This window comes from Oncorhynchus nerka, linkage group LG1 (genome assembly GCF_034236695.1).
Source record: "Oncorhynchus nerka isolate Pitt River linkage group LG1, Oner_Uvic_2.0, whole genome shotgun sequence".
In the NCBI taxonomy this organism is placed as follows: Eukaryota; Metazoa; Chordata; class Actinopteri; order Salmoniformes; family Salmonidae; genus Oncorhynchus; species Oncorhynchus nerka.
The window spans coordinates 43,132,139-43,153,858 of record NC_088396.1 but is presented as its reverse complement, the minus strand read 5'-3'; the positions used below and the strand labels follow the sequence as shown (position 1 = coordinate 43,153,858).

General features: G+C 46.3%; 1 protein-coding gene across 1 annotated transcript in view; it reads left to right on the top strand.

The window, feature by feature from the left end:
* The window catches only part of LOC115119027 (parathyroid hormone 2 receptor-like), a 117,808-nt gene that overhangs the window by 59,444 nt on the left and 36,644 nt on the right, over positions 1 to 21,720 (top strand). Inside the window, exon 8 of the mRNA XM_065017213.1 lies at positions 14,419 to 14,572. Within this exon, the coding sequence (XP_064873285.1) occupies positions 14,419 to 14,572 (154 nt within the window). The remainder of the gene's footprint in view (positions 1 to 14,418; positions 14,573 to 21,720) is intronic.

Below are 21,720 nucleotides of genomic sequence, written 5' to 3'. Positions count from 1 at the left end.
TGAAGAGTGACCAGTCTATGAATAAACCTATAGAGTTTAGAGAGGAGACTTTTCTACTGAACAAAGGTAAGAAGAACTCATGTCCTGCTTCAGAAAGGAAGTTAAATTACTGTTCTAGCTGTTTCTCCTCTCCCATTTTCCAAATCCTTTTGGTTGTTTCATAATCCATAGGCTAATCCTTTTGTCCATTCTCATAGTCCTAAAATAATATTAAACAAACACAACATTCCCTCCCTAAGTGTGTGTGTGTGTGTGTGTGTGTGTGTGTGTGTGTGTGTGTGTGTCTGAACCTCTGGATGAGGAGATGTAACTTATCCCTATTGCCTAGTCACTTATAATTCTTACCTACATGTGGCTACACCTCAATTACCTAAACTACCTGGCACCCGCACATTGACTCAGTACTGGTACCTTTATAGTCTCATTATTACTCCTCAACTACTCCTGCATATTGACTCAGTACTGGTACCTTATAGTCTCATTATGACTCAGTACCTGGTACTCCATTATAGCCTCATTATTACTCTCAACTACCTGGTACTCCTGCACATTGACTCAGTACTGGTACTTATAGTCTCATTATTACCTCAACTACCTGGTACCCTCGCACATTGACTCAGTACTGGTCCTACTTATAGTAATCATTATTACCTCAACTACCTGGTACCCTGCACATTGACTCAGTACTGGTAGTCCTAATAGTCTCATTATTACTCAACTACCTGGTACCCTGCACATTGACTCAGTACTGGTATTCCTTATAGTCTCATTATTACCTCAACTACCTGGTACCCTGCACATTGACTCAGTACTGGTAGTCCTTATAGTCTCATTATTACCTCAACTACCTGGTACCCTGCACATTGACTCAGTACTGGTAGTCCTTATAGTCTCATTATTACTCTCAACTACCTGGTACCCTGCACATTGACTCAGTACTGGTACTCCTTATAGTCTCATTATTACTCAACTACCTGGTACCCTGCACATTGACTCAGTACTGGTACTTTTATAGTCTCATTATTACTTCAACTACCTGGTACCCTGCACATTGACTCAGTACTGGTAGTCCTTATAGTCCCATTATTACTCAACTACTGGCACTCCTGCACATTGACTCAGTACTGGCAATTCTTATAGTCCTAATATTACCTCAACTACCTGGTACCCTGCACATTGACTCAGTACTGGTCCTCCTTATAATCATTATTACCTCAACTACCTGGCACCCCGCACATTGATTCAGTATTGGTATTCCCTTATAGTCCTCATTATTACCTCAACTACATGGTACCCTGCACATTGACTCAGTACTGGTACCCTTATAGTCTCATTATTACCTCAACTACCTGGTACCCTGCACACTGACTCAGTACTGGCAGTCCTTATAGTCCTCATTATTCAACTACCTGGTACCCTGCACATTGACTCAGTACTGGTAGTCCTTATAGTCCTTAATATTACTTCAACTACCTGGCACCTGCACATTGACTCAGTACTGGTATTCCCTTATAGTCCTTAATATTACCTCAACTACATGGTACTCCTGCACATTGACTCAGTACTGGTACTCCTTATAGTCCATTATTACCTCAACTACCCTGGTACCCTGCACATTGACTCAGTACTGGTACTCCTTATAGTCCAATATTACCTCAACTACCTGGCACCCTGCACATTGATCAGTACTGGTATTCCTTATAGTCTCATAATATTACCTCAACTACCCGGTAATTCCGCACATTGACTCAGCATCACAATTTCATAGTAATTCTTATAATCTCCGGTACCCTGCACATTGACCTCAACTACTCCGGTCCTCCTGCACATTGACTCAACTACCCTGGTCCTGCACATTGACTCAGTCCAATTTATAGTCCTATTATTAATCAACTACCTGGTACCCTGCACATTGACTCAGTACTGGTACTCCTTATAGCCCCATTATTACCTCAACTACCTGGCACTCCTGCACATTGACTCAGTACTGGTTCTCCTTATAGTCTCATTATTGCTGTTTCTTTGTCTTACTATTTCCTTTGTTTTTTTTTACAAGGCACAATGTATCACGTCTGGTGAACAGTTCCACATCCTCAGTCAGACCAATACAAACAGGATCAAAGTACAATGCTGTATCAGGGTTCATGGAGATTATCATATTGATTGATAGGACGTGGAAGAAAGGGGAATGTTGCTCAGATCAGTTTTCTCCATTCAAATCTTCCCTGACATTGTGCCTATGCTTCAAGTAATACTGACCACAGATCAGCTTCTATTATCACCTATGGCTTCAAAAAGTATTGAGGAGGCTTGTCTAATGCTTACCCAATTAAAATGCAAACTTAGATTTGAGTATTGTGTCTATGTTACACATCATTAAATATATTGAGACAAATTACAGGAGTAGCCATAAGTAGTAACATAACTTGTTTATATTGAAATATTATTATTAAACAGGCTTCAGTTAACAGTTCATAGTTTAATGCAGTAGCCAGCTATTTTGTCGTCCTTAACGTAGGAGACACTCCTAGCTAGCCAATAGCCAGCCAACGTCTACTGAATAGAACTTTCGCATTCGGTCGCATTCCGCTTCGCTCCACAGGTAGTATCATATTTTCATTTCATTTCATTACAGTCCCAACGGTGTGATTTGTTTGATCGTAGCTAGCTACATAGCTAGCTACATAGCCGTCTTTGTTTCAAAGATAATTGTGTAGTCTAGGCGATTTTCTAGGTTAGCTAGCCAGCTATTGTCGTTCTCCTAACGCAACGTAACGTAACCAACACTGCTAGCTAGCCAGCTAGCCCCGAAAAAGCAGCATTGTAGAAACTTCACACTCAACGGAACGACTTGATTAGGGTAGTGTCAACAACGCAGCTAGCCTACCTCAGCAGTACTGTATCATTTTAATCATTTTAGTCAATTAGATTCTTGCTACGTAAGCTTAACTTTCTGAACATTCGAGACGTGTAGTCCACTTGTCATTCCAATCTCCTCTGCATTAGCGTAGCCTCTTCTCTAGCCTGTCAACTATGTGTCTGTCTATCCCTGTTCTCTCCTCTCTGCACAGACCATACAAACGCTCCACACCGCATGGCCGCGGCCACCTAATCTGGTGGTCCCAGCGCACACGACCACGTGGAGTTCCAGGTCCTCCGGTAGCCTCTGGAACTGCCGATCTGCGGCCAACAAGGCAGAGTTCATCTCAGCCTATGCCTCCCTCCAGTCCCTCGACTTCTTGGCTCTGATGGAAACATGGATCACCACAGACAACACCGCTACTCCTACTGCTCTCTCTTCGCCCGCCCACGTGCTCTCGCACACCCCGAGAGCTTCTGGTCAGCGGGGTGGTGGCACCGGGATCCTCATCTCTCCCAAGTGGTCATTCTCTCTTTCTCCCCTTACCCATCTGTCTATCGCCTCCTTTGAATTCCATGCTGTCACAGTTACCAGCCCTTTCAAGCTTAACATCCTTATCATTTATCGCCCTCCAGGTTCCTCGGAGAGTTCATCAATGAGCTTGATGCCTTGATAAGCTCCTTTCCTGAGGACGGCTCACCTCTCACAGTTCTGGGCGACATTAAACTCCCCGTCTACCTTTGACTCATTCCTCTCTGCCTCCTTCTTTCCACTCCTCTCCTCTTTTGACCTCACCTCTCACCTTCCCCCCTACTCACAAGGCAGGCAATACGCTCGACCTCATCTTTACTAGATGCTGTTCCTCCACTAACCTCATTGCAACTCCCCTCCAAGTCTCCGACCACTACCTTGTATCCTTTTCCCTCTCGCTCTCATCAACACTTCCCACACTGCCCCTACTCGGATGGTATCGCGCCGTCCCAACCTTCCCTCTCTCCCCCCTCTCTCTCCTCTTCCATCCTATCATCTCTTCCCTCTGCTCAAACCTTCTCCAACCTATCTCCTGATTCTGCCTCCTCAACCCTCCTCTCCTCCCTTTCTGCATCCTTTGACTCTCTATGTCCCCTATCCTCCAGGCCGGCTCGGTCCTCCCCTCCCGCTCCGTGGCTCGACGACTCATTGCGAGCTCACAGAACAGGGCTCCGGGCAGCCGAGGCGGAAATGGAGGAAAACTCCTCCCTGCGGACCTGGCATCCTTTCACTCCCTCCTCTCTACATTTTCCTCCTCTGTCTCTGCTGCTAAAGCCACTTTCTACCACTCTAAATTCCAAGCATCTGCCTCTAACCCTAGGAAGCTCTTTGCCACCTTCTCCTCCCTCTTGAATCCTCCTCCCCCTCCCCCTCCTCCCTCTCTGCAGATGACTTCGTCAACCATTTTGAAAAGAAGGTCACGACATCCGATCCTCGTTTGCTAAGTCAAACGACACCGCTGGTTCCGCTCACACTGCCCTACCCTGTGCTCTGACCTCTTTCTCCCCTCTCTCCAGATGACATCTCGCGTCTTGTGACGGACGGCCGCCCAACAACCTGCCGCTTGACCCTATCCCTCCTCTCTTCTCCAGACCATCTCCGGTGACCTTCTCCCTTACCTCACCTCGCTCATCAACTCATCCCTGACCGCTGGCTACGTCCCTCCCGTCTTCAAGAGAGCGAGAGTTGCACCCCTTCTGAAAAACCTACACTCGATCCCTCCGATGTCAACAACTACAGACCAGTATCCCTTCTTTCTTTTCTCTCCAAAACTCTTGAACGTGCCGTCCTTGGCCAGCTCTCCCGCTATCTCTCTCAGAATGACCTTCTTGATCCAAATCAGTCAGGTTTCAAGACTAGTCATTCAACTGAGACTGCTCTTCTCTGTATCACGGAGGCGCTCCGCACTGCTAAAGCTAACTCTCTCTCCTCTGCTCTCATCCTTCTAGACCTACCGGCTGCCTTCGATACTGTGAACCATCAGATCCTCCTCTCCACCCTCTCCGAGTTGGGCATCTCCGGCGCGGCCCACGCTTGGATTGCGTCCTACCTGACAGGTCGCTCCTACCAGGTGGCGTGGCGAGAATCCGTCTCCTCACCACGTGCTCTCACCACTGGTGTCCCCAGGGCTCTGTTCTAGGCCCTCTCCTATTCTCGCTATACACCAAGTCACTTGGCTCTGTCATAACCTCACATGGTCTCTCCTATCATTGCTATGCAGACGACACACAATTAATCTTCTCCTTTCCCCCTTCTGACGACCAGGTGGCGAATCGCATCTCTGCATGTCTGGCAGACATATCAGTGTGGATGACGGATCATCACCTCAAGCTGAACCTCGGCAAGACGGAGCTGCTCTTCCTCCCGGGGAAGGACTGCCCGTTCCATGATCTCGCCATCACGGTTGACAACTCCATTGTGTCCTCGTCCCAGAGCGCTAAGAACCTTGGCGTGATCCTGGACAACACCCTGTCGTTCTCAAATAACATCAAGGCGGTGTTACTGACATAGGTCTCAACTGTTCTACATGTTACTGACATAGGTCTCAACTGTTCTACATGTTACTGACATAGGTCTCAACTGTTCTACATGTTACTGACATAGGTCTCAACTGTTCTTTCTACATGTTACTGACATAGGTCTCAACTGTTCTACATGTTACTGACATAGGTCTCAACTGTTCTACATGTTACTGACATAGGTCTCAACTGTTCTTTCTACATGTTACTGACATAGGTCTCAACTGTTCTACATGTTACTGACATAGTTTTCAACTGTTCTACATGTTACTGACATAGCTTTCAACTGTTCTACATGTTACTGACATAGCTAACAACTGTTTTACATGTTAGTGACATATCAAATCAAATCAAATGTATTTATATAGCCCTTCTTACATCAGCTGATATCTCAAAGTGCTGTACAGAAACCCAACCTAAAAAGCCAAACAGCAAGCAATGCAGGTGTAGAAGCACGGTGGCTAGGAAAAACTCCCTAGAAAGGCCAAAACCTAGGAAGAAACCTAGAGAGGAACCAGGCTATGAGGGGTGGCAAGTCCTCTTCTGGCTGTGCCGGTTGGAGATTATAACAGAACATGGCCAAGATGTTAAAATGTTCATAGATGACCAGCAGGGTCAAATAATAATAACCACAGTAGTTGTCGAGGTGCAGCAAGTCAGCACCTCAGGAGTAAATGTCAGTTGGACAATCATTAAAAGTATCTCTACCGCTCCTGCTGTCTCTAGAGAGTTGAAAACAGCAGGTCTGGTACAGGTAGCACGTCCGTTGAACAGGTAGCCTCAGGCAGAACAGTTGAAACTGGAGCAGCAGCACAGCCTGGTGGACTGGGGACAGCAAGGAGTCATCATGCCAGGTAGTCCTGAGGTATGGTCCTAGGGCTCTGGTCCTCGAGAGAGAGAAAGAAAGAGAAAGAGAGAATTAGAGAGAGCATACTTAAATTCAGACAGGAGAAGTACTCCAGATATAACAAACTGACCCTAGCCCCTGACACATAAACTACTGCAGCGTAAATACTGGAGGCTGAGACAGGAGGGTCAGGAGACACTGTGGCCCCATCCGATGATACCCCCGGACAGGGCCAAACAGGCAGGATATAACCCCACCCACTTTGCCAAAGCACAGCCCCACACAACTGGAGGGATATCTTCAACCACCAATTTACCATCCTGAGACAAGGCCGAGTATAGCCCACAAAGATCTCCGCCACGGCACAACCCAAGGGGGAGGCGCCAACCCAGACAGGAAGATCACGTCGGTGACTCAGCCCACTCAAGTGACGCACCCCTCCTAGGGACGGCATGGAAGAGCACCAGCAAGCCAGTGACTCAGCCCCTGTAATAGGGTTAGAGGCAGAGAATCCCAGTGGAGAGAGGGGAACCGGCCAGGCAGAGACATAACACAGTATGTGAACACAGTATGGAGTCTCCTGTTCTTTGAGCTGCTGTAGTGTTGATCGTTGAACTTCCGGGTTGGAGCGAGCGGTCGCATCTGCACTCGGTCCGCAGTAGTATTACATTTCATTACATTTCATTATAGTACAACGGTTTGATTTGTCTAATCTTAGCAATTTCTTCTTAGCTAGCTACATAGCCGTCTTTGTATCATAGATAATTGCGTAATTATCGTATTTCGTCGTCCTAACGCAGTCTACACTGCCCTGCAGCTAGCCAGCTAGCTAACGTCCACCGTTAGCTAGTCCACCGTCTACCGATTAGCAACGGTTTGATTTGTTTAATCTTAGCAATTTCTTCTTAGCTAGCTACATAGCCGTCTTTGTATCATAGATAATTGCGTATTATCGTATTTCGTCGTCCTAACGCAGTCTACACTGCCCTGCAGCTAGCCAGCTAGCTAACGTCCACCGTTAGCTAGTCCACCATCTACCGATTAGCAGCACAACTATTACACTCAACTGAACGACTTGATTAGTGTAGTGTTAGCTAGCTACATAGTTGTCTTTGCTGTCTTCGTATCCAAGATAATTGTGTAGTTTAGAGTGTGTAGTTTTAGAGTGATTATCTTAATTTACCGAGGTTAGCTAGCCAGCTATTTTTGTCGTCCTTAACGTAGGAGACACTGCTAGCTAGCCAACAGCTAGCCAACGTCTTCCGAACAGAACTTCCGCACTCAACAATCCGGTCGCATTTCGCTTCGCTCCACAGGTAGTATCACATTTTTCATTTCATTACAGTACAACGGCTTGATTTGTTTGATCGTAGCTAGCTACGAATCCTCCTCTCTGCAGATGACTTCGTCAACCATTTTGAAAAGAAGGTCGACGACATCCGATCCTCGTTTGCTAAGTCAAACGACACCGCTGGTTCTGCTCACACTGCCCTACCCTGTGCTCTGACCTCTTTCTCCCCTCTCTCACCAGATGAAATCTCGCGTCTTGTGACGGCCGGCCGCCCAACAACCTGCCCGCTTGAACCTATCCTCCTCTCTTCTCCAGACCATTTCCGGAGACCTTCTCCCTTACCTCACCTCGCTCATCAACTCATCCCTGACCGCTGGCTCACGTCCCTTCCGTCTTCAAGAGAGCGAGAGTTGCACCCCTTCTGAAAAACCTACACTCGATCCCTCCGATGTCAACAACTACAGACCAGTATCCCTTCTTTCTTTTCTCTCCAAAACTCTTGAACGTGCCGTCCTTGGCCAGCTCTCCCGCTATCTCTCTCAGAATGACCTTCTTGATCATAATCAGTCAGGTTTCAAGACTAGTCATTCAACTGAGACTGCTCTTCTCTGTATCACGGAGGCGCTCCGCACTGCTAAAGCTAACTCTCTCTCCTCTGCTCTCATCCTTCTAGACCTATCGGCTGCCTTCGATACTGTGAACCATCAGATCCTCCTCTCCACCCTCTCCGAGTTGGGCATCTCCGGCGCGGCCCACGCTTGGATTGCGTCCTACCTGACAGGTCGCTCCTACCAGGTGGCGTGGCGAGAATCCGTCTCCACACCACGTGCTCTCACCACTGGTGTCCCCCAGGGCTCTGTTCTAGGCCCTCTCCTATTCTCGCTATACACCAAGTCACTTGGCTCTGTCATAACCTCACATGGTCTCTCCTATCATTGCTATGCAGACGACACACAATTAATCTTCTCCTTTCCCCCTTCTGATGACCAGGTGGCGAATCGCATCTCTGCATGTCTGGCAGACATATCAGTGTGGATGACGGATCACCATCTCAAGCTGAACCTCGGCAAGACGGAGCTGCTCTTCCTCCCGGGGAAGGACTGCCCGTTCCATGATCTCGCCATCACGGTTGACAACTCCATTGTGTCCTCGTCCCAGAGCGCTAAGAACCTTGGCGTGATCCTGGACAACACCCTGTCGTTCTCAAATAACATCAAGGCGGTGTTACTGACATAGGTCTCAACTGTTCTACATGTTACTGACATAGGTCTCAACTGTTCTACATGTTACTGACATAGGTCTCAACTGTTCTACATGTTACTGACATAGGTCTCAACTGTTCTTTCTACATGTTACTGACATAGGTCTCAACTGTTCTACATGTTACTGACATAGGTCTCAACTGTTCTACATGTTACTGACATAGGTCTCAACTGTTCTTTCTACATGTTACTGACATAGGTCTCAACTGTTCTACATGTTACTGACATAGTTTTCAACTGTTCTACATGTTACTGACATAGCTTTCAACTGTTCTACATGTTACTGACATAGCTAACAACTGTTTTACATGTTAGTGACATATCAAATCAAATCAAATGTATTTATATAGCCCTTCTTACATCAGCTGATATCTCAAAGTGCTGTACAGAAACCCAACCTAAAAAGCCAAACAGCAAGCAATGCAGGTGTAGAAGCACGGTGGCTAGGAAAAACTCCCTAGAAAGGCCAAAACCTAGGAAGAAACCTAGAGAGGAACCAGGCTATGAGGGGTGGCAAGTCCTCTTCTGGCTGTGCCGGTTGGAGATTATAACAGAACATGGCCAAGATGTTAAAATGTTCATAGATGACCAGCAGGGTCAAATAATAATAACCACAGTAGTTGTCGAGGGTGCAGCAAGTCAGCACCTCAGGAGTAAATGTCAGTTGGACAATCATTAAAAGTATCTCTACCGCTCCTGCTGTCTCTAGAGAGTTGAAAACAGCAGGTCTGGTACAGGTAGCACGTCCGTTGAACAGGTAGCCTCAGGCAGAACAGTTGAAACTGGAGCAGCAGCACAGCCTGGTGGACTGGGGACAGCAAGGAGTCATCATGCCAGGTAGTCCTGAGGTATGGTCCTAGGGCTCTGGTCCTCCGAGAGAGAGAAAGAAAGAGAGAAAGAGAGAATTAGAGAGAGCATACTTAAATTCAGACAGGAGAAGTACTCCAGATATAACAAACTGACCCTAGCCCCCTGACACATAAACTACTGCAGCGTAAATACTGGAGGCTGAGACAGGAGGGGTCAGGAGACACTGTGGCCCCATCCGATGATACCCCCGGACAGGGCCAAACAGGCAGGATATAACCCCACCCACTTTGCCAAAGCACAGCCCCCACACAACTGGAGGGATATCTTCAACCACCAATTTACCATCCTGAGACAAGGCCGAGTATAGCCCACAAAGATCTCCGCCACGGCACAACCCAAGGGGGAGGCGCCAACCCAGACAGGAAGATCACGTCGGTGACTCAGCCCACTCAAGTGACGCACCCCTCCTAGGGACGGCATGGAAGAGCACCAGCAAGCCAGTGACTCAGCCCCTGTAATAGGGTTAGAGGCAGAGAATCCCAGTGGAGAGAGGGGAACCGGCCAGGCAGAGACATAACACAGTATGTGAACACAGTATGGAGTCTCCTGTTCTTTGAGCTGCTGTAGTGTTGATCGTTGAACTTCCGGGTTGGAGCGAGCGGTCGCATCTGCACTCGGTCCGCAGGTAGTATTACATTTCATTACATTTCATTATAGTACAACGGTTTGATTTGTCTAATCTTAGCAATTTCTTCTTAGCTAGCTACATAGCCGTCTTTGTATCATAGATAATTGCGTAATTATCGTATTTCGTCGTCCTAACGCAGTCTACACTGCCCTGCAGCTAGCCAGCTAGCTAACGTCCACCGTTAGCTAGTCCACCGTCTACCGATTAGCAACGGTTTGATTTGTTTAATCTTAGCAATTTCTTCTTAGCTAGCTACATAGCCGTCTTTGTATCATAGATAATTGCGTATTATCGTATTTCGTCGTCCTAACGCAGTCTACACTGCCCTGCAGCTAGCCAGCTAGCTAACGTCCACCGTTAGCTAGTCCACCATCTACCGATTAGCAGCACAACTATTACACTCAACTGAACGACTTGATTAGTGTAGTGTTAGCTAGCTACATAGTTGTCTTTGCTGTCTTCGTATCCAAGATAATTGTGTAGTTTAGAGTGTGTAGTTTTAGAGTGATTATCTTAATTTACCGAGGTTAGCTAGCCAGCTATTTGTCGTCCTTAACGTAGGAGACACTGCTAGCTAGCCAACAGCTAGCCAACGTCTTCCGAACAGAACTTCCGCACTCAACAATCCGGTCGCATTTCGCTTCGCTCCACAGGTAGTATCACATTTTTCATTTCATTACAGTACAACGGCTTGATTTGTTTGATCGTAGCTAGCTACGAATCCTCCCTCTCTGCAGATGACTTCGTCAACCATTTTGAAAAGAAGGTCGACGACATCCGATCCTCGTTTGCTAAGTCAAACGACACCGCTGGTTCTGCTCACACTGCCCTACCCTGTGCTCTGACCTCTTTCTCCCCTCTCTCACCAGATGAAATCTCGCGTCTTGTGACGGCCGGCCGCCCAACAACCTGCCCGCTTGAACCTATCCCCTCCTCTCTTCTCCAGACCATTTCCGGAGACCTTCTCCCTTACCTCACCTCGCTCATCAACTCATCCCTGACCGCTGGCTACGTCCCTTCCGTCTTCAAGAGAGCGAGAGTTGCACCCCTTCTGAAAAAACCTACACTCGATCCCTCCGATGTCAACAACTACAGACCAGTATCCCTTCTTTCTTTTCTCTCCAAAACTCTTGAACGTGCCGTCCTTGGCCAGCTCTCCCGCTATCTCTCTCAGAATGACCTTCTTGATCATAATCAGTCAGGTTTCAAGACTAGTCATTCAACTGAGACTGCTCTTCTCTGTATCACGGAGGCGCTCCGCACTGCTAAAGCTAACTCTCTCTCCTCTGCTCTCATCCTTCTAGACCTATCGGCTGCCTTCGATACTGTGAACCATCAGATCCTCCTCTCCACCCTCTCCGAGTTGGGCATCTCCGGCGCGGCCCACGCTTGGATTGCGTCCTACCTGACAGGTCGCTCCTACCAGGTGGCGTGGCGAGAATCCGTCTCCACACCACGTGCTCTCACCACTGGTGTCCCCAGGGCTCTGTTCTAGGCCCTCTCCTATTCTCGCTATACACCAAGTCACTTGGCTCTGTCATAACCTCACATGGTCTCTCCTATCATTGCTATGCAGACGACACACAATTAATCTTCTCCTTTCCCCCTTCTGATGACCAGGTGGCGAATCGCATCTCTGCATGTCTGGCAGACATATCAGTGTGGATGACGGATCACCATCTCAAGCTGAACCTCGGCAAGACGGAGCTGCTCTTCCTCCCGGGAAGGACTGCCCGTTCCATGATCTCGCCATCACGGTTGACAACTCCATTGTGTCCTCCTCCCAGAGCGCTAAGAACCTTGGCGTGATCCTGGACAACACCCTGTCGTTCTCAACTAACATCAAGGCGGTGGCCCGTTCCTGTAGGTTCATGCTCTACAACATCCGCAGAGTACGACCCTGCCTCACACAGGAAGCGGCGCAGGTCCTAATCCAGGCACTCGTCATCTCCCGTCTGGATTACTGCAACTCGCTGTTGGCTGGGCTCCTGCCTGTGCCATTAAACCCCTACAACTCATCCAGAACGCCGCAGCCCGTCTGGTGTTCAACCTTCCCAAGTTCTCTCACGTCACCCCGCTCCTCCGCTCTCTCCACTGGCTTCCAGTTGAAGCTCGCATCCGCTACAAGACCATGGTGCTTGCCTACAGAGCTGTGAGGGGAACGGCACCTCAGTACCTCCAGGCTCTGATCAGGCCCTACACCCAAACAAGGGCACTGCGTTCATCCACCTCTGGCCTGCTCGCCTCCCTACCACTGAGGAAGTACAGTTCCCGCTCAGCCCAGTCAAAACTGTTCGCTGCTCTGGCCCCCCAATGGTGGAACAAACTCCCTCACGACGCCAGGACAGCGGAGTCAATCACCACCTTCCGGAGACACCTGAAACCCCACCTCTTTAAGGAATACCTAGGATAGGATCAAGTAATCCCTCTCACCCCCCCTTAAAAGATTTAGATGCACTACTGTTCCACTGGATGTCATAAGGTGAATGCACCAATTTGTAAGTCGCTCTGGATAAGAGCGTCTGCTAAATGACTTAAATGTAAATGTAAAATCTACTCAAGTTGAGCTAATAGGCTGATTAAAACACCCCGAGGGCATCTTACAGCATGGAGTTAAGATCAATATGACTAGTGCTTGTCAAGGCATCTGTGAATCCCCTGGCACATTTGATCTACTCAACGACATCGAATACACACCCATGCTGATGTGTGAACTTGTACAGAAGGTAAATTGTTTCATGAGTCTCCTAATGCAAATAGGTAATACCATCTAATTGGTCAAAGCAGCTCCTTTTAATAGGAGAGTTAAAAGTATCACCAAGACCTAAGGTTCGCATCACGTCAATGCTCTCTGTTGTGTTGTAAATAGCCAATAAGGTTATCAACCACAGTCATCGCAAGTTTACACTGCAGTTTTTTTTTCACTCAGTTTGAAGATACACTGTGTAAAGTTTACACTTCACTGTGTAAAGTTTACACTTCACAGTGTAAAGTTGGTAAACAAGGATCTTGGTTCAGCATCACAAATGGTATATCATCTACTGCATCTTTATGTAATACATGTATCACTAGCCACTTTAACTATGCCACTTTGTTTACATACTCATCTCATATGTATATACTGCACTCAATACCATCTACTGTATCTTGCCTATGCCGTTCTGTACCATCACTCACTCATATATCTTTATGTACATATTCTTTATCCCCTTACACTTGTGTCTATAAGGTAGTAGTTTTGGAATTGTTAGCTAGATTACTTGTTGGTTATTACTGCATTGTCGGAACTAGAAGCACAAGCATTTCGCTACACTCGCATTAACATCTGCTAACCATGTGTATGTGACAAATAAAATTTGATTTGATTTGAGTTCATTATCGAAGGGGGGGTAGTTCCTGTAGTTCAGATTCTGGACGGGTAAATACAAGTCAGATCCCCAAAGCCAGTAGTGTAAAAAGAAACTCAGTCAAAGCTTGGCAATGAGCAATACTAATGTGGCTCTTTCTTCTCTAATGGCTTGGCATGACTAAATGTGGGCTGGCAAGGAAGCCATTTAGAGAAATATCACATTGTAAGTCGTTGTCTCAAACTGTGATGGATGTGTCTACATGTGTTTCTTGGATGCTGTTATTTCCATTTAGACTCAAACTTCCTTTGGCACGTAACAGACCTTAGGCTGGAAATGGGAGTGTTGCGTCCCCATAATTACTTGTCGTCAGTTATGAAAAGCATCTGCTATCTCCCTCCCGCTTGTCTCTCAACATCTGAGATAGCATGGGCCTCCCTGGAACCAGAACCACTTACCTCTTTAGAAAGACGAGAACTTGAACAGGGACTTTGATTAAATACCTGCTGTGAGAATAAATCATTTTTTTGGGGGAAGGATGATTGTGAAAGACAGTGAAACCCTGGGGCAATTCCAAAGCTTTAACGAGGTTCTATATTGTCTTTTTTTCATACTAATCAATATTTTTTCCTCACTTGTTTTTGATTTCTCTCCCTTCCCTCTCTCTCTCCTCTCCCCTCCCCATTTCTCCCTTCTCTCTCTCTCTCTCTCTCTCTCTCTCTCTCTCTCTCTTTCACTCTCTCTCGCTCTCTCTCTCTCTCCAGATTGGGTGTAAAGTGACAGTGTTGCTGTTCATCTACTTCCTGGCCACTAATTACTACTGGATCCTGGTAGAGGGTCTGTACCTCCACAGCCTCATCTTCATGGCCTTCCTCTCAGACACCAAGTACCTGTGGGGCTTCACCCTTATCGGATGGGGTGAGTGTGTGTCGAGATTTCCATTTTAATTTCAATACAGATTATTTTCATTGAGATGAAAACTATTTGGTTACAGAGACCTGTGTCTGGTGATGTCATCATAGGGCCGCAGTTTTAATGAGATTGGATTGGATTGGGTTGGTGTGCATTCTAAAAACGAATTTAGTGTCCAAATCGTTGTTTATTTAATCAAGAGCGTTGGTAATAATGCTATCAATATTTATAAAGGCGACCAAAGTACATGTTTGTCATCTAAATTAGATTTTCATCCATGTTTGCTGTGCTAGCAGCCAGTACACAATGATATTGCACTGATACCTGGGGTGTTTCTCAATATGCATACTACCGTGCTCCACACTCTCATGCTCCAAGAGCATTCTCAGAGGGCGTTCTCTTGAGTACGTTCTTGTGAGGACGAGCGTGTGGAGAATGTATAAAACATTACTTTTGAGAAGCACTCGCACTCCCCCTACTGTATTACCTCGCACTCCCCCTACTGTATTACCTCCCCCTACTGTATTACCTCACACTCCCCCTACTGTATTACCTCCCACTCCCTCTACTGTATTACCTCCCACTCCACCTACTGTATTAACTCCCACTCCACCTACTGTATTACCTCCCCCTACTGTATTACCTCCCCCTACTGTATTACCTCCCCCTACTGTATTACCGCACGCTCCCCCTACTGTATTACCTCCCACTCCCCCTACTGTATTACCTCCCACTCCCCCTACTGTATTACCTCGCACTCCCCTACTGTATTACCTCCCCTACTGTATTACCTCCCACTCCCTCTACTGTATTACCTCACACTCCCCCTACTGTATTACCTCCCACTCCCTCTACTGTATTACCTCCCACTCCACCTACTGTATTAACTCCCACTCCACCTACTGTATTACCTCCCCCTGTATTACCTCCCCCTACTGTATTACCTCCCCTACTGTATTACCTCACGCTCCCCTACTGTATTACCTCCCACTCCCCCTACTGTATTACCTCCCACTCCCCCTACTGTATTAACTCCCACTCCACCTACTGTATTACCTCGCACTCCACCTACTGTATTACCTCACACTCCCCCTACTGTATTACCTCCCACTCCCCCTACTGTATTACCCCCCACTCCCCCTACTGTATTACCTCCCACTCCCCCTACTGTATTACCTCCCACTCCCCTCTACTGTATTACCTCCCACTCCCCTCTACTGTATTACCTCCCACTCCCCCTACTGTATTACCTCCCACTCCCTCTACTGTATTACCTCCCACTCCCCCTACTGTATTACCATCCCACTCCCCTACTGTATTACCTCCCCCTACTGTATTACCTCCCCTACTGTCTTACCTCCCCCTACTGTATTACCTCCCACTCCCCCTACTGTATTACCTCCCCTACTGTATTACCTCCCCCTACTGTATTACCTCCCCCTATTGTATTACCTCCCCCTACTGTATTACCTCACACTCCCCCTACTGTATTACCTCACACTCCCCTACTGTATTACCTCCCACTACTGTATTACCTCCCACTCCCTCTACTGTATTACCTCCCACTCCACCTACTGTATTACCTCCCACTCCACCTACTGTATTACCTCCCACTCCCCTACTGTATTACCTCCCACCTCCCCTACTGTATTACCTCCCACTCCCTCTACTGTATTACCTCCCACTCCACCTACAGTATTAACTCCCACTCCCCCTACTGTATTACCTCCCACTCCACCTACTGTATTACCTCCCACTCCCCTACTGTATTACCTCCCACTCCACCTACTGTATTACCTCCCACTCCCCCTACTGTATTACCTCCCACTCCCTCTACTGTATTACCTCCCACTCCACCTACTGTATTACCTCCCACTCCACCTACTGTATTACCTCCCACTCCCCCTACTGTATTACCTCCCACTCCACCTACTGTATTACCTCCCACTCCCCTACTGTATTACCTCCCACTCCACCTACTGTATTACGTCCCACTCCCCCTACTGTATTACCTCCCACTCCCTCTACTGTATTACCTCCCTCTACTGTATTACCTCCCACTCCACCTACTGTATTACCTCCCACTCCCCCTACTGTATTACCTCCCACTCCACCTACTGTATTACCTCCCACTCCACCTACTGTATTACCTCCCACTCCCCCTACTGTATTACCTCCCACTCCACCTACTGTATTACCTCCCACTCCCCTACTGTATTACCTCCCACCTCCCCTACTGTATTACCTCCCACTCCCTCTACTGTATTACCTCCCACTCCCCCTACTGTATTACCTCCCACTCCCCCTACTGTATTACCTCCCACTCCACCTACTGTATTACCTCCCACTCCACCTACTGTATTACGTCCCACTCCCCCTACTGTATTACCTCCCACTCCCTCTACTGTATTACCTCCCTCTACTGTATTACCTCCCACTCCACCTACTCTATTACCTCCCACTCCCCTACTGTATTACCTCCCACTCCACCTACTGTATTACCTCCCACTCCCCCTACTGTATTACCTCCCACTCCCCCTACTGTATTACCTCCCACTCCCCCTACTGTATTGCCTCCCACTCCCCCTACTGTTACTGTATTACCTCCCACTCCCTCTACTGTATTACCTCCCACTCCCCCTACTGTATTACCTCCCACTCCCCCTACTGTATTACCTCCCACTCCCCCTACTGTATTACCTCCCACTCCCTCTACTCTATTACCTCCCACTCCACCTACTGTATTAACTCCCACCCCCTACTGTATTACCTCACACTCCCCCTACTGTATTACCTCCCACTCCACCTACTGTATTACCTCCCACTCCCCCTACTGTATTACCTCCCACTCCCCCTACTGTATTACCTCCCACTGTATTACCCCCCACTCCTCCTACTGTATTACCTCCCACTCCCTCTACTGTATTACCTCTCACCCCACCTACTCTATTACCTCCCACTCCCCCTACTGTATTACCTCCCACTCCCCTACTGTATTACCTCCCACTCCCCCTACTGTATTATCTCCACCTACTGTATTACCTCCCACTCCACCTACTGTATTACCTCCCACTCCCCCTACTGTATTACCTCCCACTCCCCCTACTGTATTACCTCGCACTCCCTCTACTGTAATACCTCCCACTCCCCCTACTGTATTACCTCGCACTCCCTCTACTGTATTACCTCGCACTCCACCTACTGTATTACCTCGTACTCCCCCTACTGTATTACTTCGCACTCCCTCTACTGTATTACCACGCACTCCACCTACTGTATTACCTCCCACTCCCCCTACTGTATTACCTCCCACTCCCCTCTACTGTATTACCTCCCACTCCCTCTACTGTATTACCTCCCCCTACTGTATTACCTCCCACTCCCCCTACTGTATTACCTCCCACTCCCCCTACTGTATTACCTCGCACTCCCCCTACTGTATTACCTCCCACTCCCTCTACTGTATTACCTCGCACTCCCCCTACTGTATTACCTCCCACTCCCTCTACTGTATTACCTCCCACTCCCCCTACTGTATTACCTCCCATTCCCCCTACTGTATTAACTCCCACTCCCCCTACTGTATTACCTCCCACTCCCCCTACTGTATTACCTCCACTCCCTCTACTGTATTACCTCCCACTCCCCCTACTGTATTACCTCCCACTCCCTCTACTGTATTACCTCCCACTCCCTCTACTGTATTACCTCCCTCTACTGTATTACCTCCCCTACTGTATTACCTCCCACTCCCCCTACTGTATTACCTCCCACTCCCCTCTACTGTATTACCTCCCACTCCCCCTACTGTATTACCTCCCACTCCCCCTACTGTATTACCTCATGTTGCATCTCCCCATTCACTGAACCTTCTTCCAGTCAGGACAATGGCAACAATAGAGACACAAAAAGCAAATGTTTTACTTCTTAATTATCAGCTAGATATATGTGAATCCTTACACTCTAGCTAGCTAGTTAAACAGGCAAACATTACCTAAAACTAATGTTATGCAAGGTACAGTAGATGTAAATTCTTCTTAGGTAGCTAGATAACAATTATTTGTGGCTAGCTAGCTAGCCAGTTTCCCATTTACTGAACCTTTCTTTTTCTAGCCAATGTTGACAGAGACAAAACAGGATAAACACTCCACAACTATTTGCTAGTTATATGTGAATCATAATAATGTAGCTAACCAGATAGTATAACTGTGAAAAAATGACCTAAAACCAATGTTATCCAATGTAGATTTCAATTCTTCATTGGTAGCTAGCTAACAATTATTCGTGGCTGTTTGGCTAGCTAACAGTAGTAGCTAGCCATTTAGCTCTATTGACTTACTATTGGCTTGCGACCTACACACACTACTGTGATAATTGTAGGCAGGTAACCATGTCAAAATTAACCCAAGTATTTGTTAACGTATCAAGATAAAATATTTTAGTCAAGCAACATATTAGATGTGAATAGGCAACATTTCAATTCAAAGGGTGGGGTGTATTTTCTCACGCTTCAGCTCAAATAATGGCCGCCATTAATTTCAAGAAAATGTGCATACTTTTTAAAGTGGTTGTGTAATTTCTTTGCAAACTTTCCTTTGAAGCTTACATCGATACATGCTTCAAAACATGTACAAATGGAGTACTTATTCAAGAAGTGCCCTCTATGCTCCGTTTTGTATATTTTGATTTGGACTCATACTCCGACCCTCGGAGCACAGTAGTATGCATAATGAGAAACACCCCTGCTCTGTCCAGCACAAACTATGTATCAGCTACAGCAGGCTAGACCAGGGGTCTCTAACAGGTGAATCGTAAGCTACCAGTAGCTTGCAACCCACATGTGAGTAGCCTCCAAACAATTCTGAAAGTTCATGCAATTTTCACATGTTCCACCACAAACTGTCATTAACAAATCTCACAAGTATCAGACACAGTAAGCTCCCAGCTACTATGTAATCAACACAACATTGACATAATCCCACCCCTGGTTAGCCACTATTGGCTTAAAAAGCCAAACCTAACACAATATCTGCCAATTAATTTCCAGCAATATTTCCCCTGTCTGTCTGTGTGGTCCGTGCGTTTGTCTATCACTCTTTGTGTAGCCATTTGATATGATAACTGTCTTGTGGTTTGAAAAGAAATACTTTACCCCAAACCGTATCAATTACATTTTAATTGCTAGGTAGGCTTACCTGACAGAAGTACACTCAGAACTATGAAATAACACATATGGGATCATGTAGTAACCAAAAAAGTATTAAACAAATCAAAATATATTTTATATTTGAGATTCTTCAAAGTAGCCACCCTTTGCCTTGATGACAGCTTTTCACACTCTTGGAATTCTCTCAACCAGCTTCACCTGGGATGCCATTCCAACAGTCTTGAAGGAGTGGTTACTACATGATTCCATATGCTTTTCATAGTTATGATGTCTTCACTATTATTCTACAATGTAGAAAATAGTAAAAATAAAGAAAAACCCTAGAATGAGTAGGTGTTGTAAAACTTTTGACCAGTAGTGTATATCATTAGTAAGTATATTATTTATGTCTATTATTTGTTATTTGCAAACGTTGCCATGAAAGACTGGCACATGAGACAGCACATTCCACATGCACTAGATGCGCAATGAAAGGGTCAGATGCACAATTAAAGACAAATTACACTCAAAAATCTAAATGTGTTAGTTCTTCCAGAACCCCCCAAAAATGTGTTTTCAGCATTGACATGGACAATTTCATTGTTTCTCTCTGGACAATTTTAATTTTAAGAGTGAAAAACAAAAACAAATCCAAATTTGGGAAAATATCACAGAATTTGGTGGGGAAAAAATCACAGATTTTATAGGGCCCCCTCTTAGAGTTGTTTATTAACCATTATTTTACCATATTGACATAAAACATACTGCACTACTTTCTCTAGTACACGAAGGACCTGAGAAAGAGCTGTGGTGAAGAGTTGCAGTGGAGAAGAGAATAATGTGCCTATTTTAATGTCTAGCAAAAAGAATTGTAGCTCATGACATGATTCATTTAAAAAAACAAAGTAGCTCTCATGCAAGAAAAGGTTGGGGACCCCTGCTTCAGAGAGAGTTAATTGAACCACACTTCAGCCCACCATGATGTCCAGTCATCAAACAACCCTGCAAAGAATGTGTGTGTGTTTTCCACCTGCTGATGATAAGTACTCATTCCATAGATTCCAAATGAGTCCCCAGTACTATAGGATCACCTACCATTAACTCCTCTATTGGTGTAAAGGTCTGACTCCATTTTAAGGGCTAAAACCATACTGGGGTAGAGTTCATTGAGACATCATGATAGTGGTTCTACCACAGGGTTTCAGGTGTGTTGCTCAGGTAGGTGTGTTGTGGGGGAAGGAACTGGCATCTACAGGTGGCAACAGTGATGTCGGTTATTGAGCTTGAGGAGACCTCCCTTTCCGTCTGTCTCACGTTGCTGATTGAATACGAGACTAGGAAGTTTGTTGGACGTTGTCTCGTTCTTCTTTTAAGAACTAATATTAATTTATATTTCTTTTAAAAATGTGTTAAATAATTATTTGGTTCTTCATCAAAACAAATGCTCCTTTTGTCATTGGAACCCCTTTACTGTAAGACCCACAGGGTAGATGTTTAAAAAATGTTTCCCACTAAGCCATTGATATTGTGGCCGATATGTAATCCTTACTTTCATGATCCTAGAAACCACTTAACTGTACGACCCAAAAGGAGACTTTATAGGACACTTCAATGCTGTTCTTAACCCCTTTAATCAGGTGACCTGATAGAAACTCAAGGTATTCTCACAGCCCCTGTATTAGTAGTCTCTTCTCACAGCCCCTGTATTAGTAGTCTCTTCTCACAGCCCCTGTATTAGTAGTCTTTTCTCACAGCCCCTGTATTAGTAGTCTCTTCTCACAGCCCCTGTATTAGTAGTCTCTTCTCACAGCCCCTGTATTAGTAGTCTCTTCTCACAGCCACTGAATTAGAGTGGTCTCTTCTCACAGCCCCTGTATTAGTAGTCTCTTCTCACAGCCCCTGTATTAGTAGTCTCTTCTCACAGCCCCTGTATTAGTAGTCTCTTCTCACAGCCACTGAATTAGAGTGGTCTCTTCTCACAGCCCCTGTATTAGTAGTCTCTTCTCAC